The following is a 20173-nucleotide window of genomic DNA, read 5'->3' as shown; positions in this document are numbered from 1 at the left end:
CCTGCAACAATTTGAAATCAGCTCCAGAGATTGCCACTTCCACAGACTGGATAGAGACCCTGAGGGGCCCATGTGTATCAGATACTGTGGTGTGTTTCTTGACACAAATCCTGGCCCTGCCCTTCTGAGGCCCACAATAATTGGGGAAGACTGATGCAGAACAAGCAAGTACAAAGAGCTGGGGGTAGAAAAGATGGGATTGCACCTTTAACAAGCTTTCTTCTGTATGTTGTAGCCCACATGCAGCAACTGTCCCAGAGTCAGAGTTCCCCTGGCCCATTTCAAATTCAGGGCAGCATCAGGCTGAGGAAGAACCATGGTAAAGAAAGTTGATGTTCCCCGAACCTATGGAATTATTTCCAACAGGCTGCCTCAGATGAGCTCTAGTCTGGATCACAATTCCCTCCTAGGAAGTAAGTCAGCCTGACTGCATCCCAGGTCAGAAACAAATGCTTAATATTTTAGGTGGAAATCTGAGGTGTGACAGGATGACACATGTATCACACACTGTCAGTTTGTTCATTCCCTGGAACTGCCATGCATGGGGAAATTTTCTCAAGTTAATTTTAATTTTTAGACACCATCTACCGGAACCTGTGTGACAGTGCCTTTAGTATAACTGTATGAATGGAGGAATTTCAAGTTCTTTGAAATGAAGATTAGTACCTGAAGACTACAAATTAAACTCCTTTAAAAGTAATTCAAGTCAAAAATCTCACTTCAGAAAATCGAAGAATCAGCATTTCTATAAAACCAAGCCTCTTGGAAATGATTTCTGGTTTCACCTGAATAACATGGGTCATGGGGTCTCAGTTTTGATCCTCTTTTGTCTGAAAAGATGGTCCAGTGGTCTGCCTGTTAGGTTCCTTTGGGTGGAGATTTGAGGAATGGGGGATATGGGTAAGGTGCAGCCCTGGGGCCAGTCAGGATGGCAGAAGCCAACAGAAAGAGGAGGTAAAAGAAGTTTGTGTATGACCCTCCAAAATATTGGAATGAATGAGAGTTGTGAGGCTTGGGTCAGCCCTGCTAGTTCAGAAAGGGGCTGTTCCAGCCAAAGCCAGGACAATAGCTGACCTAGAGGAGTCCTCCATCCTCCACCTTAGCTAATTTGTCCCAGGGAGTGCAATGAGAGGGAAGCAACTTGACTCCCAAGAGACTAGACTGCTTGAGCTGCCAGCATGACAGCAGGGGTGTGTCTTGGCTCCAGAGATCCTTTTCACTTCCTTTTGCTACTGTCCTCTCTGAAACTTGTGCTCCCTTCCCTCCTTCAAATTTTTGGTGGAGGAAGCATGATTTAGACGCAGCATGCCTGCCCAGGTATCTGAGAGCAATGTTGTGTTCTAAGGCTCCTGCTGCCATCAGAACCAGGAATGAGCAAGAGGAGGAGGAAGGGATCAAGGAAGACAAACCTGTTCCCTTGCCCCACAGCTGATGCTCAGGGACTTTGTGCTGGGTTTGGCTGGCTGGCTGGCATCAGAGTCAGGTGTGTCCCTTCCATCTTGCCTCTCAGCCTCTTCCCTGTTGGAGGAGGGTGACTGGCTTGGTGGGGGAGTTGGGGGAGGGAGCTCCTTCCATGCAGCCCAGACTTCCCACTTGGTTTTGATCTCAGGAAGGGAATGCCCCTGCCCCTCTTTGAAGCAGCAGCCAGCACCACTTGTCTCTTCTCTCCTTCCCGCAGGCACTTCTGTTCAGAGTGCTGCCTCTTGCTGGCTCCTTCTGTTTCTGCTAGGTCCTCCTGCTGACTGGGAAGAAAGTGCACCAGTGGGGTGATGGGGGTCTGAAACTCTTAAAGGAGAAGCTTTTTTTTCTGTTGAAAATCTATGTACCTGGCATATTTCCCTAAATATAACCCCCAGAGGAAAGCAAACCAGTGTAAAATGACCATAATCACCATTTAAATGTTAATTGTAGCTGTTCTGGTTTTCCTGGAGGATTTTTCAAGCAGATAAAGCACTGGCTGTGGTGGCAATCATTAGTAGCAATCAAATCCAATTCATTTACAGAGAGCATAAAGTTTGAGGGCCACGGATCTGAGTGAGATATTCCCTATCACCTTAAGGGCTCACAATCTGGGGCTGAAGACAAACAAGACATGAAGATAATTTTCAAAATTCTAGCACCATTTTTTTGCCGATAACTCTTGCAGCAGTCTTTGACTAGAAGTGTTTATAAGTAGGCATATTAACAAGTAAATTTGAGATGTAGTCTCCCCTTGGCTGCCCATTGGTTGATTTTTGTCAATCAACTAGTGCCTGTGTAAGACTTGGCCCCATGTAAAATAAATAGATACCACAGCAAATCCCCACTGGATGCTGGAGTTGCAAGATTTTAGAGCCTTGTTTCTGTATGTTAATGATGTGTTTTTCCCCTTACAAAGAATGTAAAAGAGACTAAGTCCTGAGCCCCTTCTGGGCTCAAATCCTCAATTCTTTTACCACTGGAGCCATGACACTTTCTATGCCGTCTATCCCTGAACAGCTTCCCAGATTCTAGGTTCCAATGTGAGTTCCTCCTCCAGGGGAAAATGTCAGATCTTAAGCAAATTACCTAGTAGGGTGTCAGTTTATTCTGGGGAGGGGGCGAGGAAGAAAGAAAAAAGAAACGAAAGGTAGTTGAATGGTTTTGAAAACATGAGATAATATTAGAGAAACTTATTCAAATAAAAAGGAGCCAGATGGCTGTTATATGAAGTATCTAGTTTCATGGATGGGGAAACTGAGGCCCAGAGAAGGGACTTGCTCCAACCACAGGAAGAGCCACTGACATTGTTGTGTCAGTGCTCAGTTTGCTGCCCTGCCTAAGAGTTCTAGCATTAGGATTTTCACAATGTGCCAATATTATTCCTTCTGTGTTAAGAAAGAAAGAAACCATATCAGATGGCAGGGACTCCAAAATGCTTAAGCTTCTGGAATGTAAGAAGTGGTCCTTGCCTTTCCTGCACCCAATTCTCCTAAGAGGGCAAGGAGACTTCCATTGAAGAAATGAGTAACCGGATTTACCTCTTCCTGAACTAGAAGTAGAGGATGAGGGGAGCAAAGGATCTGTTAAGCCTTCTACGTGTAGAGAGACAGATTCTTAAGCCAGAAGGGAGACAGACAGCCGGTGCGTGGGATACTGGGCACACACCCAGCGGTTTTCCCGTTTCCCAGGGAAGGAAAGTGCAGGAGGCTTTTGACCAAGGCATATTGTGGCTGTTCCAGGAAGGTAACAGGGGAACCCATTTTTCCCCGACCTTATCCCAAACCCAAGGACCACTCAAGGGCCATCATTTGATAACGACTGTAGCTTACTGATTCCAGGGTCCATAGCTTGCTGACCTACTGGGTGGGCACCAGCCCCTTAGCCCAGCAGGGCTCTGCGGCATGCCCTCAGGCTGAGATGCATGAGGCCGCAGGGACGGTGAAGGTGACCGCCTTCTCCTTCTCATTCTTGGACACACGCGCTCTGGGCTGCGGACCCTAGGGGAGCTCAGGACGCAAAAGTTTGCTGCTGTGCTCAGGGGCCTGAGGAGCATCTCTGGGAAGGGATTGTGCCCTGACAACTGGGCCGGAGTCTACCCCCATTCCTGTGTCAGTTTGTGTCCTCTTTCCTGGTTGCAAACACTAACTCCCAGTGATGGGGCTTCAGCGAGGTGGTCCCATTCCCAGTCCCTAGTCCTGGCCCCACCAGACCTCCTCTTGCATCCCCACAACAGCTTGTAGGTCCCGGGCTCGATCGGGGACCTCAGCATTACCTCCACTCCTGCCAGCTGATTTTGACAGGCTGGGGGGGGGGGTGTCCCAGACTGCGCAGGCGGGCGGGGCGAGCCCCTGCCAGATCCGGGGATGATAACGTGCCTGCTCCATGTCGCGGCTTCGAGCTGTCCAGGCTCCGCCCCCTGTGAGTGTGTAAGTGTGTGATGCTGCCGCGGCCGCCGCCGCCGCCTGTGCAGCCGCCGCCGCTGCCGCTGCCGCCCCGGCTGCCGCGCTGCGCCGCGCCGCTGCCGCTTCCTCGGCCACCCCCGCCTTCACTGCCACCACCGGCCAGCCGCCCTCCAGCCGCGCGGCCCCGCCGGTCCAGGCCCGCAGCTGCCGCCGCCGCAGCCTCAGGGCGCTGGGCGCGCGGGCAGCCGCGGAGCGAGCGGACCCGAGCCGGCGGTCAGGCGCTTGCTCGCCCAGTGCCACCGCCGCAGCTGCCGCTCCAGAGCGCAGGACCAGGTACCTCCAGCGCCCGCCGCCGCCGCCGATGCGGCCCGGGCACTTTTAGCCGGACGGTAGGGCCGGAGAGCCGGGCTGCCGAGAGCAGCGAGCGAGCCGCGCCGCTGAGAGCCGCGCTGACCCGCAGCGAGCAGGGACGGACGCCCGCCCGTCGCCGCCACCCGGCCGCTATGGATCTATTCGACTTTTTCAGGGACTGGGACTTGGAGCAGCAGTGGTAGGTTTTGATTTTTGCTTTCTGCTTTAATGAGCGGGTCCCCAGGCGGGGTCTGGGATTTTCGCCTTTGTTAAGAGGAGCCAGAGCTGTCGTGGGGGGCGCCCCGGACGCCCTCCCACTTGCTCTCAGCCACCTCTGGCCCCAGCAGCCGGTGACTCCTTGGTTGGGTGCCGGGGTGGGGGGAGGTGCGTGGAGAGAAAATGATGCTGGCAAAAGCGTCGCTTTGCACTCCAAGTCCAAAGAGTTGCATTTGGCCCACATCGGATCTCGGGCCACCCATCCCGGGGATGAGCTGCACGACCTCTGCTGAGCTTTTTTCACCAGAGTCTCACTAGCTCGGCCTCTTTGCGCCCTGGATGCGTCCCCCTGGAATGCCTCAACTTTCCAGGTGCCCTGCGTCCGCTGCGGGAGGTGGAGGAACGGTGGCGACCAGGCGGCCAGGTGCCACTGGACACCCTCCGGTTCCTCGGCGACCACCGACCCCGCTGCCGCCACCTCCATCCCCGCTGGTGCAGAGCAGCGCGCACACCTTCCCTAAAGCCAGCTCAGCCCAAGTTCCAACACTGGATGGGTTCCAGTGTTTTCTTGGGGGGCCACAGCACGATAGACCCCAAATCAGGGACGACTTTGGCGCTCGGGTTTCTAGATAGCATTTTTTGAAGTTGGCCCCCAAAGTCAGCTGCTCCGATGCCAATGCGCATTTAATTACCGGCTGGACCCCCATCAGCCTCCCACTGGGAGGCAGCCTTAGGTTTGTGTAATGGACACTCAACTCGGATTCAAAGGTTTCGTCTGCCCTTCAAAAAATACCCAAAACTTGTGGTTCAAAGAGATTTTGAAAGATGGTGCAGAGGTGACTGGGGAGCCAGAAAGTTGTTACTCTCTGCGTGATGTGCTGGCGCACATACATAAATACTGATACAGGAATCGATTGACTTTTTTAAAACTTCACCTGTATTACAAACGTTATTGTCTGTTATTTGTCATATTATTTTAACACGACAGTTTTTCTTTACAGCCCAAGGAATTAGATGGAAAGGGAGGACATGGCGGCAACCACTTAGAATTGCACTCTTGGCTATCGCCCTTTTAAGTGTAGTTAGAATAATCTATAGTGCCCACCAACAGTGCGGAATCTTTTGCAATCTTTCAACTACTATCTGCCATTGGCTATGAATGCTGTTCATTTTTACAAGGGATTCCCTTGTTGCTGTGATATTTTAGGTAATTCCCTTCTTTGAAAAAAGGGTCTTATGTTTGGTTAATACCTTCGTTATACCAATCATGACTCCTTTAATTGCAAACCCAAGATAATCAGAACTTAAAAACATTTTATTTTGCAGCAATTTCAGATAATTCTGTGAAGCACAATTTACGCTGTGTCAGTGTTAATCTATGAGGTATTTTTTGAAACCATGCAGGGTTTTATCAGCTCTGCAGAAAAACATTGTTACATTTTTAAAAAATCACACTGTTGCTATTTAAAAGTGAAAATCACAATAAAATTACTGCTCAATTAAATATTATGCTTTTGCAATAGTCTTTACTCTGCTTCAGTAATTTATTTTGCAGAAAACTGACAACCACAGCTTTATTATTTGCATACAATTTGCCTAATATGTGGTGTGGGTCACATCCTTAATTTAACAGACACTTATAATTTATTTCATGGGTGTAGTTCAAATGTTAAATATATACAAGGTATTAGGTCTTTAAAATGTTTATTATATTATTTTAATTCGAGTTTAATCTTACATACAGTTGAATGTTTAAAGGGGATGGGCTCTTTTATATTTGATTTCTATTTTTCCAGGAAATGTGTCCCTTCCCCATTTGGGAATCTATATTTTCTAAAGGAAAATGAAAAACCTTTTTTCCCTCCAGATCACTATGCCACATCGGTTAAGAAACATGCAGACTTGGGCAAACAGTGGATATTATATGAAATACTGATGAATTGGTATAGCATGTCTGCATGAATAAACCCATCTTTCCCCTCTGTGCGCATGATCCAGGACCATTTCTCCTTTTTACTCTTCAATTGTGAGGAGTAAGGTTCCTTGTGCATCTGTGTTTACAAACATTTGTAATGCAGTTGTGCTTCTGTGTTTTGTATCCCCCTGTAGAGAAAGAAATACAGAGGTAACAGTGGTGGAAGAGCTAAAAAGCTTGACACTGTCTTTAATAGAAGTCTGTACCTTTCCAAACTCTTTGGATGTCTAAAGAATGCTGGGTACACATTCATTATATGTTTACTTCTCTTTCTTGAGAGTTACTGCTGAAAGTGATGCCATCTCCTCCCCACAACCTCCAGGGAGGACGAAGGAGTTGGGGGAGAACCCTGCAAAGTTAAGGAGTTCATTTATATTGAGCCTATTCTTAACATTCACTTGTGGAACAGGGAGCTCAGAGCTGTCTCTTCTGCAGCCCTAGATATTTGATAGTAAGTGGATCAGGACAGCTTAAAAACAAACTCGATTTCCTAGACAGAATGAACAAAGACTGTACACACAGAGGCATATGTGTTATTTGCAAACCCTTGACTACAGCAAACAAAAAGTGTATGCCCATTTATAAATACACACAATTGTCAGGACAAGTAAAAAATGAAAAGATGGGGTCTGAATGATGCTGCAGTGTGCAGGTATGTTCAGTGTTTGGGAATGCTCCCATGTCTAACCGAATGTATCACTGCATTTTACAGACTGTAAGAATACCTTAATGGGTCATGCTCTGGACTCAATTAAAGGGCCAAAGCTCAAGTTCTTTAAGATTCCTGGATGAATGAGCAATGTTCACCTGAATTTGAATTTAATATGAACCATTCTGTGAAAGGAAAGGAAGGCACAGATGTCTGTGTGCATCAAAAACATCACTTATTCTTAAAAAAGGAAGAAGATACAGAAAAAAATCAAATATTGTTTTTCAAATCATTCCATAGGCTTGTCTATGATAAACAAGTAAATGGATTCTTGAGGTGTCTGGAGATCATGTGGCTGGATTGGATTTGTTTACCAGCAATGGCCAAGTCATTAATCCCCATTTAAGAGGGAGAAAAAACAAAATCAGGGAGCCTACAAAGTCTGCTGGCTTTCATTTTTTATAAGCATCTACCCTCCAGTATTGATTAAGTATTGCTTTGTGACAAATCAAGGTTCTTTGTGGATTGGTTATCTTTTACTTTATTTATTTAAAGATATTTTTTTTAGTTGTAGATGTACACAATACCTTTATTTTATTTATTTATATTTATGTGGTGCTGAGGATGGAACCCAGTGCCTTACATGTACTCCATCACTGAGCCACAACCCCAGCCCCTTATTTTTTATTTAGAAATAAATAAATGAAGAAAATACAGAAAAAAAAACAAATTCTAAAAATAAAAAAATGCCACCATGACAGCAAAACCAAAATGTTAAAAATCCTAGTGAAAATTGTAGTTAAGTGTTTGTGACAGTGGCCGGCTTCTCACTGTGAAGGAAGGCATCAATTGTTTGTAGTTTTTATGTGATGTCTCACAAGTAGCCTAATTAGAGGCGAGCTTGCAAACTGGCAGTTATACAGGAAGAGACTTAAACTCACTAAACTGTTATATAAATAGAAAGTTCAAAGGTCTGTGTGGGGCTGTCAAGCCTGAGAAGGGGCCATGTGCAGGCCAGGCTTCTCCTCCTTGGGTTAAGGCAGCCCCTGGGGCCTGTCCCAGCAGCCCACACTTTCCCCAGTTTTCCTAGACCTTGTGGGGGCCAAAGGGGGAGGCGGTGCTTTCCAGACAAAAGTGAACTGTTCCAGCGCCAGCCGGGCATGGCCCATGTAGCCCCTCAGCCCTGCTGCCTCTGCCTGCTCCATGTGCACAGGTCTTGGAAGGCTTCTTTAGCTGCAGCCCTCTGGAAGAGCAGAATAGGACTGCTCATGGTTGGGAAGGCATGGGAAATAGAGGGGACATTGCCTTTGCCAACCTGGACTACTGGGACAATGGGGTATTTGTGTGGGGGGGGCTGTTTTCACTACCACCTAGTGATTCCCAGGATTTCTTGTTCTCTACCTCCATCCATTTATCATTCCCCCTTTCCCTCAGTGGTCCATTAAAGGGAAGATTGTTTGTGTGTGTGTGTGTGTGTTTTCCTGCTACAATATGCCTTCTCCACTCTGAGTATTCACTCAGCAAATGTTTTGGGGTTGAATTTCTTAAGGGAATATATGGGAAGGAGAGATTAAAGGTAATGAAAGTAGCTAGTGATAGATCTCCTCCACAATATCCCAACCCTCACCACCCAAATGACAAACGCTATCTTACTAAATCTTAAAAGACATATCTATTGGATAAGGAAAAAATTTCTCTCGTGTTAGAAATCAGTTTAATGATACATGAATTGTTTTGCTAATGATTCAGTCAAGCATTTAACAACTTTAAAATATACAAATCAAGATCGAAAATGATTGCCTCAAAAACAAATCTGTCATTATAGACATAAACGAGATTCCAAACATTTAAGCATTTTGTAGATGGATAAAAATTATATTGTATTTAAACATGCTAATTATTGTTGAATAGAAATGGCTTTAATGGGATGAACCTTTATTTCATGCCCATTATTCTTAGCTAAGACTATTTCTTGCATTCATAATTTTCACATATTTAATGTAATTTCAAAATTCTAAAAGTCCAATAAACTGGCCATCTCTGGAACAATCTAGAAGCTGTAGCCCTAAGAGCTTATAACTGTAGTTCATATCTCAAATAGGGAAACCACCATATATTTGATTAGAGTGTCATGTAGACAAAGCAATTGATAGTGATTACATTTTTCACTTTTATTTTTGTCTGTCTTTTTGTGATTGCTACGGCATAAAGGAAGAGACATTTGAAAAACGTGTTTACTGATAAATGAAAAGAAGTATATTGTTGATTAAATCATTCAAGATCACAACATGGAGAAATTGTTTTGAGAGGGTGCATACGTGTGTTTTACCTGTGGTAGAACTTGTCCTCACTACTACAAATTAGGTTTTGTGTGATCCAGGCTCTGGAGTAAATCATTCAATATTCAATCCAATTCTCCATACAACTTTATGAAACAGATCCTGCTATGATGTTTACTTTTAGAGATCACTTCTACTAAGTGATGCAATCCAGGCTTCAGTTTAGGTGGAGTTGACTCCAGAGCCTGCACACTTTGATTTCCATCCTTTCCATCATGTGGAATGTGCATACATATGTCATCTCATTTGATTACTGAAAGTTAGAATGTACAGGTGGACTCCCATTTTACAGGATGGGCAAACTCAATCCTAGAGGATATTTGGATCTCAGACTTAAGTTCACATAGGCTGTTAGTGGTGGATCTTGGTCAGAAATGTACAGGGCCGGGTTGTGGCTCAGTGGTTAAGCACCCCTGATTCAATCCCCAGTACCAAGAGAGAGAGAGAGAGAGAGAGAGAGAGAGAGAGAGAGAGAGAGAGAGAGAGAGAGAGAGAAAGAAAGAAAAGAAAAGAAAGAAATGCATATTTCCCTGGTATATTTCCCTGTTTCCACTTGAGGTCTCTTTACACAAATCCTCATTCCCTATTATTTATTTAGTGGCTCTGAGTATTTAGTTATCACTGAAAGAAATGTATTGAGTCGTGTATATATTATACTTGTGTGAAAAAAATCTGTGGAATTATCATGCAATTGGGCAGCTATGAAACTCAGCTTTTTTCTTTTAATTAATAAAATAACAATTCATGTCCCAATTGAGACTCTTATTACTGATTTTTATAGATGCTCTTTTAATGAAAACATGTGAATGGAAAATTACATTTTGTACACACGTATACCACACAACATACACAATGTAGGCAAAACTCAAGTCCTTGAGAAATTCCCATTTAAATTTGATTGCTCAAATTTAGAGGACTTGATACAACTTTCCTATGTACATATACGAATACACCATAGTGAATCTCAACCTCATGCATATCCACGAGACTGGCATACCAATTAGAATAAAATATATTCCATGTTTGTATGTCAAAATAGATTCTATTTTCATATATAAGTAAAAAGAACAAATACAAATAAAAAAAGACCATGATACATTTATATGGTTGATTCAAAGCTGGAGGTAGAACATCAATAACATTTCTTGCCAAATATTTACATTCACTACATCTATTATTTGATTTGATCCTCACAATAACCTTGAGGTTGTGTTGGTGTTGGTATGGGTAGTTCTGTTTTGTAGATAAGAAAGGTGAAGTTCAGAGAGGTTAGGAGATTTACTAAGTTAACACAGTCAGTGGATGGTCTTGGGTATGTATTTTTGCAGTGTTCATAGCCTTACCATTGTTTCATTAAGTCATTTATGGTTAAATATGCACATTGCTTCCTAAGGGCTGGTGTATTAACTTCTTGCATCATCTATTACATAATGTTCTCTCACAGGTTATGAGCAAGCATTTACTGATTGATATGAGTGCCACACTTGGCTCAAAGATTGTTCCATGAAAATGCACATATCTATTAAAGATAGCTGGTCAGTAAATTCTGGCAACAATATTGGACATTTGTCTGTTTTAATTGTTTGTAATTACTTTCAGATTTCTTAACATTCTGATCACTTTTGCAGAAGTTAATGAGAAAAAATAATGGTTATGGAAGAAACTTAACAGGAAAAGACAGAAAAAGATTCTATTATGGGTATGGTTTAACAAACAGAATTTCTTTGTATTCTAAGTTATATTTAGTAATAAAAAGCAGAAGGAATAACTTTTAAGGTACAGGGTTACAGGAGATAATGGACTGGTATTGTGTATAAATCCGTACGGAGAATATTAAGGAAGAATGTGTGACAAAAATCTGAAGAAGAAATGAGTGATCGGAGGGTTGGGATTCCTCCAGCCTTCCTTGAGTTTCAGCCTTTATGACTTGTATTTCATCATGAGAAGGCTGTTTTTCTACTTAACTATAGCAGATCCACACCATAAATTGTCATGACTGTTAAACAAAGGTCCAGCACTGGGCTCCTCTAATGTTAAACTTTTATGTTGCACTTTAATGAAATTTTATATGTATTTTTAAAGCAAGGCACACTACACTGTGGAGAGGGTGATGCTCTGAATTGTTGAATTTATTTTAAAGTAAATCTTTTCGTTGACCTTAGCTGCTAACATCTACCTACTTACTGAGCTGAGAAAAATTATCTGAGAGCTTAAATAAAATGACATGATTTAAGCAGAGCTGACAATAGCACTCCAGTCAGAATCTGATTTTGATTATGGATTTCTTACTTTATGGAATGCTATTTTTTAAATATACCTGTGCATTTTGCTTCATTTGAAAAAGAAAATCAGCTCGTGATTTAAGGTAATCTTTGATTCAGTTCTTTAGTACGCATGTGCTGGTATAAAAAAAAGGTATAAAAGCCATGCACTGGGGAATAAGCTAAGGAAATGGGCTCTGTTTTCATTACAAACTCAAAATCACTCATCTGTTTATTTTTTTTCAATGTTCCTTTCACTGGAAAAAATGAAGAGAAAAAAATACATTACTTCTATCCAATGAAGAATGATTTGTTTTGTTAGATTTCCAAATAAGAATTCTCTGCATTGTCTATCTTCTTCAGTGCAGACCAGATCTCATGAACAGATTCTGTTTCTCTTGGTGACCATTATTAAACTATATTCCTGCAGTTCGAATTTTTGTGTTTTGTAGGCAACATATCTTCTGGAAATAGTATTAAATTGGGCTTCTTTTTATGAATAAAAAATAAAACATCACTAGTCATATACAGGTGCTGAAATTGCAATCTAGGCTTTAACAATCATTGGAAGAAGAAGTTTCCTAGCAGTCTGTGGTCTTCTTAGGCTTTAGGTTTCTAGTATGGTTTGATCAGATGGGTGATTCAGAAGCAATGTGTTGTGAGGTCAGTTTAACCTTCAGACTATGGCAACGTGTACATGATGACCTAACTATCTGTTGAACAATGAAAATACAATCACATAGGCTTTATTTCCCCCTCCAGGATGTCAGTCAACTAATTTTTTTAACAAATTAATTTTCCAAAGGGACTGATTGTTTTCATGCCAGGTCGGCACAGCCACAGTAACTAAATTAGATTCAGAATGATGGATGTTTCTGATGAAGTGCCATGGAGAGGTCTCATCAATTAGCTATTATTTATTTGCTGGCAAAATGCTTGGCTCTGGTGGATAGACATTAATCAATTCCTAGAACTTACTGTTTCAAGGCTGGAGTGTCCTGTAGGATCATCTGGTCCAATATCTTCAGTCTATAGATGAGGAGAGTGAAGCCCAACATGGGAAAATGACTTGCCTTAGGACATTCAGTCACTTTTAGGAGGAGATAAGGGATTATAAAAGGTGACTTTTGATGGCATAGTCTTGACATTGGAGACATTGCAACGTAGAATTAGATTGGGGAAAATAGTGTGACCCAGACTCTAAGTAAAATAGGAATTTAAGGATAGAGAAAGGAAATGAGCTAGAGTAGATGAAGCAGTCTTAAAACTCAACATAAAATACTTGGCTTTGGCCCCTGAATTATATTGTTTGACAGTAGCTGACAGTCATCACATAATTGCCAGGGTCCTGTTTTGCTGTGTGGATGGAGAAGTCTCATTCACGCTAGCCTCATTTGCTGTGGGACAACCACAAAACTCTCAGCAACTATTTGCAGTGTGTGAGCTATGGAAACATTTATGCAAACAATATTCAAAACATACCAAATGAAAACTTGTTTTCTTGAAACATTTGAAACAAATGTTTGTAAATTGGTACAATTACTGGGAAAATAGATATTTTCAAAAGAAACATATACTGTGGCTCTCGAGATATACTTAAATTCATTGCTTTTTGTTTTTGATCTTTTACTTTAAGAATATGTTTTCATTTTTAAGTAAGTACCAATATATTCATTTTCCTGAGAAGTGAGTTGTTGCCTTGATACCATCAGATTGTTGTTGACATCTGTGATTATGATCATAACTTGACCAACAAATAAATTATTTGGCTATGTCATCCTTCACATCTCAGCTCTATTTCTGGGAAGCTACTACCTGGCAGCAATCCTTTAGCCTCCTCTGTCCCCAAACTTACATACTCCCATCCGGCCTGGTCAGATACCCCTGCTCAGTGCTTCCATACTGTCCTGAGCAGACTGTACTGTACTGCATAATACTATCACTTTCTTGAATCTTCCGTGTACTTGTAAAGTTACTGTGAGGGATGAAAATGTGTCTTTTATTTCTGTGTTCCTAGTGCTAAGCCCAGAATAATTACTGATAATTTCCTATGACCAGGTTTGATTTGTATTCTCTCATTTGTCTGTTTTAGAAAGCAGTAAATTGGGACAGAATGGTTCAGCGACTTGCCCAAGGTCATATGGATAGTATGTTGCAGAGCTAGAATTAATATATAGCTACCCTGCTAACCTACAATAACCAGGGCTAGATGGAACAATCGGGTAAGCCCTGCTTGCTGGGGGGCTCTACAGTGCACTGGGCTTCTGAGCCCTTTGCTGTTCACCTTTAGTTTCTACAAATTAGCCTTGAGTTAAAGTCCATAACCAAACATGAGCCATAACTGGCCAGCTACCTACTCCAACAAGAGACACATAGTTCTTCAACTCTTTGGTGTAAGCAGCAGATTCTGTACTTGGGAGGGAGGTTCATTGATCTGTAAACATGAACTCAATTCATACTTGATGAGAACTGAACTCAATGATGGAATAAAAAAGTGTCTGTCACACAGTAGGTGTTTAGTTACATTTTACTGAGTAATTAAATGATTAATATACGATAACTTCCTTCATAATTTGTGTGATGAAATTCATGAAGGAAAAACTCAGAGTGTAAAAATGAGGTCTAAGAGAAGAGTTAAAATAATGGTCAGACAGGTAGGCATAATTAGGAGTGCCACCAAGCTTTCAATAGACATGTTCCTGAAATAGCTTATTAAAATTATATAAATTAAATGTTCTTTTTTTGATCTTACTTGCAAGGAGTCCTGATGGGAACTCATTGTTGATTGGCAAAATCTCCTTCAAAAGTCCCTAAACTTATCAAATTTGTGATTTTTGTGTTCCCATACATAGCATTTTCTTGTCATGGGGTATATCTACCTTTAGCATCTGCCACAATGTTGTGAGGGGAATTATTCAGGCTTTTAAATAGGTGACTTAACCTGTTACCATCATTGCATTGCGGTTATCATCTAGTTCAAAGAGGGATAGAATATACATTCAACTTTTGCTGAATATTTTTCTCCACACTTTTATGACATTGTCTCTTCTGAACCACATGCCTTGTTTGTTTATTTTTAATTATTCCCATTTTGGAGGCTAACCTAGGATTCGGGTTTACTTAGCATGTATTTTTCAACAGAGCACATTTTCTTTTTATGCCTCTGGAAGCTTCAGATTACACTTTCATCGAAGGATGTGCAGAAAAGTTTCCATATGTGTTGATTTTTAAGAACTCTATATGATTTTTCAGTAGTTGGGGTGAAAGAACTAGTAGACTTTACCTCATTAAAGAAGCACCCTAAAACATAATTGGTTCATCCCCATTTTATAGAGAAGAAAGGTAAGGATCAGAGAGGTGCAGACCTATATTTCCCAAAGTCACACAATTAAATAAACTGCAGAGCCCTGATTTAGACAAGTTTTCTAGGACCATAGCTCAGGCTCCTTCTGTCACAACCTGACTGCACAAAAATTTATTGATAATAGAATTTGATGGGCAGCTTCAAAGTAATCTTGAAAAAAAACCCAAATGTTATTTTTTCACAATGTAAAATTAAAGATGACAACATGCAGTTCTAAGAAGACAGGAAGGTAAAAGGTCATGAAGACATCTAGGAACTTTGAGTGGAAGTAAAACACCCAGTTAGCTAAATTTACCAAACATAAATCTGCATACGAGGAAGGCAGACAGTAGATGCTTAATAAGTTTTTAATAAACTAAATCTCAATCTGAAGTCAAACAAACCTGAGTTTTAGTTTAAGAGCCAGGAAAAATACAAGCCATGATGGACCTTTTAAAAATTAGTGGTTAAACTAGATCCCTTTTGCTTCAATGAGACATTTTTGCCATTTAGTTTGGAAGTTCTGTAACAGTTGAACTGTCAACAGTGCAAAAATATTCAAACTTTAAGTGATAAAACTTTCTATCAAGAATGATAAAGACCATTTTTGTTAGATTCTGATTAGCATCTTACTCAGAAATTACAATGAAATGCTAGTGCACACTCTAATGCCATTGAATAATGACACCCATGACATACTTTTTCTTGTGCAGGCTTTAGTAAACAATTGAAGTGATTCATATATCTTGAAAAAATAGAAATTGGATAAACCTATTTCACAAGGCTTGAAAAGTTAAAGTGAATTCTAAATGTAGATTAGTAGCAAATGATGACAGCCCAGCCAGCATTACCTCAGTTGATTAATTTATAAGGATACTGGTCAATGATTTTAACCAACAGCTATGCATAGTAGAATCCTAATGGGATCTGTCTGTTAAAATTACATAAAGTAGGGCATTTGATTTATTTCAGAGTTTCTCAAAGCTCAATTTTAACTTCATACAAATAATGCATTAGTCACCCAGGATAAATGACACATTGAATAAAGTTGTGATTTTGTCTGCTTCTCATAATCTGATTTAGAAAAGGATTACATTTGTCTTCTTAGTTTATTCCTATCAAGAGTATTTGTAGGTAGAGTGTGATCTTTACGTCTCTTGTTTCATATCTCAGTAGATTATACCAGACCATATAGCCCTTTCTCTGCCTCTGAGTGTCTGGGGTGTGTAAGAAAGATTGGTTTGGGTGTGACATTAAGAACTAGCACATCTACAGATGAAAGGATTTTAAAATGTTGATGCTTTTGACACATTAGATTAGCTGAAAGATTTTATTTTTGAGATTTGGTTATATTTTTAAACCTGGAATGAATTATGAAACAAATTTACTAATGTAACATGAAAATTCCCTATAACAAAGTGAAATGTAGAGGACCACTAAATTTTGCAAATTCCCATGTGAGCACACCATCTGTCATAACCTGTCCCTTGACCCTGGGATGTGGAGGAAGCTTTGCCTTGCACTGTGAATGCAACAGTGGCTGCTCCAGGGACAATTCTCTCTATGCTTTATAATACCACGCAATATGATTCTAATGCCAAGACCTGGCTAATTTTTACACTCCGATCGCCATATTTCCATCTTTAATTAAGTTCATTGCCTTAATGGAAGATGGAAAGGTGAATTTTTCCAACTGAAAAAAATATGAAATCTGGCCTGAACTTGCTTACCAAGATTAGAAAAAGGGGGAGGTTTTAAATTCATGACTGGCTGGAAATATGTGGGTTTATATTTTTAACATGTACGAAAACATGATTATGAGAAAGTTCATAGAACTTTGTAGACATCACATAATTCATAAGACCTAAGGTAAATGATAAAGTATGGGGTAAGTTTTCTTAAATTGAACATATTCATAAAATTTCAAGGGAAAGCATTATATTCCACAAAATTTATGAGAGGTATTTTGGGGGGAGAGTTTGCAAAGTTTGACAACTCCCATTGCATCTGGCCTGGCACATTCCTGTTGGTAATGAGAACCTTATGGGGTACTGGGCCTTGGTTTTTTTAGGCAGGGCCTGCTCCCCAAGGGTATCATAAATGATATGCAAGCCAGAAACTTCATGGCTCATGGCATTTCTCAGAGATCTTTTAGTTAAGTTGCCCCACCCAACTACAGTGGCAGAAGGTGGAAAGAGGGCTCACTCATAAATCTTCATTGAGCTTTAATCAATTAGCATTATTCTTATTAATATTATTTTACTGTTATTTATAGGAATTAGAAAGGGGAATACATACTCTATGACTGTGTATAAATGACTTCACAGAAATAGTCCAGGTACTGAGAGTCAGTGTGATTTTTTGGCATTTGATAGACACACATTCATATGACAATGGCAACAACCAGAAAACCACAGAGGCATAAATACCAGTAATGAAAAGTTGAATGCACAAAGAGAAAATGAGAAGAAAAAGTATAATGCCAAAGTGTAGGCTGTTTTTCCAGGTGTCTTCTTATATATCTTCTTTTCTCCCCTTTTATTCCTTGCATGCTGTGACTATTTCAAATGGAGTGCTGTCTCACTTGAGAATTCAGGCCTTCCATTGCAGGAAGGGTGGAGTGTAGGGTGGGGGTAATTGATTATGAAATGGACATTTGTAAATCTGTGTTTGTTCAAAAACCTTCTAGCATCTGGTTTTCTAGTATATAGTTCTGATGTGGCCTTATTCTCAAATGACTTGGAGCAATGATGTTGCATTTTTTGGTGGAGGTTGGAGGCAGGGAAATTTTCAGGTTGTCTCAGTCTGGATAATGTTGATCCTTGAGCTACTGCTGTGCTTGTGAACACACAGCTCAGTTGACTTCAAGAGCTATTGGGGATAAGCCTTGCTGTTACTTCTAAATACACAATTCTTCCTTCTCTGTCACTCTTTCACTATCTGTTAAATTCCTGACATTATTCCTATAAGGCTTACTAGTTACTGTTTTACTGATATCCTTGCATTAGCCCAACAGAAACTTAAAAAAGGCAGCCTATAATGTGAGCAGCAATAACTCTTTCATTGTCTTCTTTTTAATCCTGTTATATCTGCCACATTTTCAGATTTGTTTCTACCCTTTATTAATGATCTAGGATAATTATTGCAGTGTTTTGAAAGGGGTAGGGAATAACACTGCTTTTTTGGAGCCATTTAAATCATTTTTTTCCTAAAGAGTCTGCATTTCATGAGGACAATGTTTAAAAGGTTGTAGTGAATGAGGCAGCCTGCACTGAATGACTGGAAAATGATTGGACAGAAGGAAACATTTTTAGGGGGGGAAATAAGCAATTCTACTTTTCATAAGTTTATTTTGAAAGGGTAATAAACAAATTGCTCTGTTTCCTCACTAAGAAAAAGATGGGAAATAAAATATTCAGGAGACAGACGCCTTTAATATCTTGCAAGCTGTTTCTATGTATTCCAAATTTCAGATCCAAAACTGTTGTGGCTCATGGTGATTTATGATCTATCAATTTTAAAAGTCCAAGGAGGCATCTTGAATTTAAACTGCTGAATTATTAGACCTTAATTTTCAACTAAATGGAAAGACACTGGAAATTCTAGCTGTTTTGCTTTGGCAAATTAAGCCACAGTTGTTTATAGTTCCAGTGTTTAACAGTAAGACTGAATTTTCATAAATAGACAGCAATGACCAGCCTTCTTAGCTTTAATACTATTACTTTCTATGGCTCTATTATGTGTTAACAGAAATAAGGCTGTCTGTGAGCCACATTTTTTCCATAATGATGATCTCCCATTTAAAATCTGAAATGTAAAAATCCTAAAATCTATAAAAATATGAAAAAATATCCAGTTTTCATGAATCAGTGTGAACTATTATTAATTAAGCTTTGGCTTAATTCTCATGCAGCGTGTGATGGTAGAGAGGAGAGGAGAAGCTCCTATTGGTTCTCCGAAGTAGTGCCTCCTGAGTCATGTCACAGCAGTGGTGGAAAATCCCAGCACATCCAATGATCCTTAAGGGAGATCACAATTAGGTCAACCTCTTCCTCTCGCCCGACCTGAGTAGTTGGTCACTCAGCTTCTGCCAGTCCTCAAACCAGAAAAAACAAAACTGCCTCTCAAGGCAGCTAATTTCTTTCAATTTGGACAGTTCTGAAACAAATTCCATTGTTATGTGGGAAAAGAGGCCTTCTGAGAACTTTCAGCCCTTTGGCCATAGTTCTGCCCTGGAGCCTGTACAGAACAGTCTATGCTCTTCTGTTGACGTCAGCCCTCCCAGGTCTGAGGGCAGCCCTCCTGTGTTCACTATGTTCTCATTTCTCAGGGCAAAATGCCCCACACCTGGAGAGACTCAGGCACCCCTGTCTAGATATGCAGGTGGGAGGCAGTTGTGCCCTGAAGGCTTCTTGTTCTACTTTCCAGTTAGGTAGAGCAGGGAGAGGCCTCTCTACCTCCTTCATATATAAACTGGTTCCAGAGAACTTGGACTGAGAAACAAATCTCCAACAGCCTTCTCCCAGAAGGAATCAAACAACTAATGTTGTACCCTGGTGCCTCCTGGGAAACAGTACTCATCTCTCAGCATTGCCATATTGGTGTGCACTTGGAGGATGACGTTAGTCCCCTGAGTTGAACAACTACAGCATACCAGATATTCATCTTTACACTTTCCAATATATAAACTCGGTTAAACTTTACAGTTAGCCTGCCTGTGAGATAGTAGACAAATTTATTGTTGATATTTCTATAGTGGAAAAATTGAGGCCCAGAGAAGAAGCTGAGTCATTTGCTGAAGATCACACAGGTAGGTAGTAGCTGGCAATGTAACACTGCACTATGATATAGCTCCTCAGAGACAAGTTTTGAGATCTTGCTCCACATGGGCCAGGTCTGAATAAGCTGCTACCTGGATGCTGGGAAAACAACTCTTCCTCTGACTGTGACTATTGCTTCACCCTACAAGGCAGAGCTTGGATCTGAGTACCAGACTACTCTTACAATCTAGCCTTGAGTAGTCAGTCAGTCTCCTTGTAGGAGTTCTCCTGTGTGGCAGGTGAACTTCTGACATTGTAATGAGTGAAATCCTATGTATAGTTTCTACTGAACAAGGTAATGAAATGAATGTTCATTTATTCCTTCGTTCACAAACTACATTGTGTCTATCATAGGT

At 41.0% G+C, this 20173-nt stretch overlaps 1 protein-coding gene across 4 annotated transcripts in view; it reads left to right on the top strand.

The window, feature by feature from the left end:
• The first annotated feature begins 4195 nt into the window (after positions 1–4195).
• Aff2 (ALF transcription elongation factor 2) overlaps positions 4196–20173 on the top strand; it is a 490132-nt gene continuing 474154 nt past the window's right edge. For all 4 annotated transcript variants that reach the window (XM_046465080.2, XM_046465079.2, XM_058585757.1 and 1 more), the window contains exon 1: positions 4196–4413. In XM_046465080.2, coding sequence (XP_046321036.1) covers positions 4367–4413 — 47 coding nt within the window. In that variant the 5' untranslated portion in view covers positions 4196–4366. The remainder of the gene's footprint in view (positions 4414–20173) is intronic.

The sequence above is a fragment of the Marmota monax genome, unplaced genomic scaffold (genome assembly GCF_021218885.2).
Source record: "Marmota monax isolate L192 unplaced genomic scaffold, Marmota_monax_Labrador192_F-V1.1 WCK01_AAM20220418_F8-fsc00306, whole genome shotgun sequence".
In the NCBI taxonomy this organism is placed as follows: Eukaryota; Metazoa; Chordata; class Mammalia; order Rodentia; family Sciuridae; genus Marmota; species Marmota monax.
Note: the sequence above shows the minus strand (reverse complement) of the source record. Positions and strands in the feature narration are given on the sequence as shown.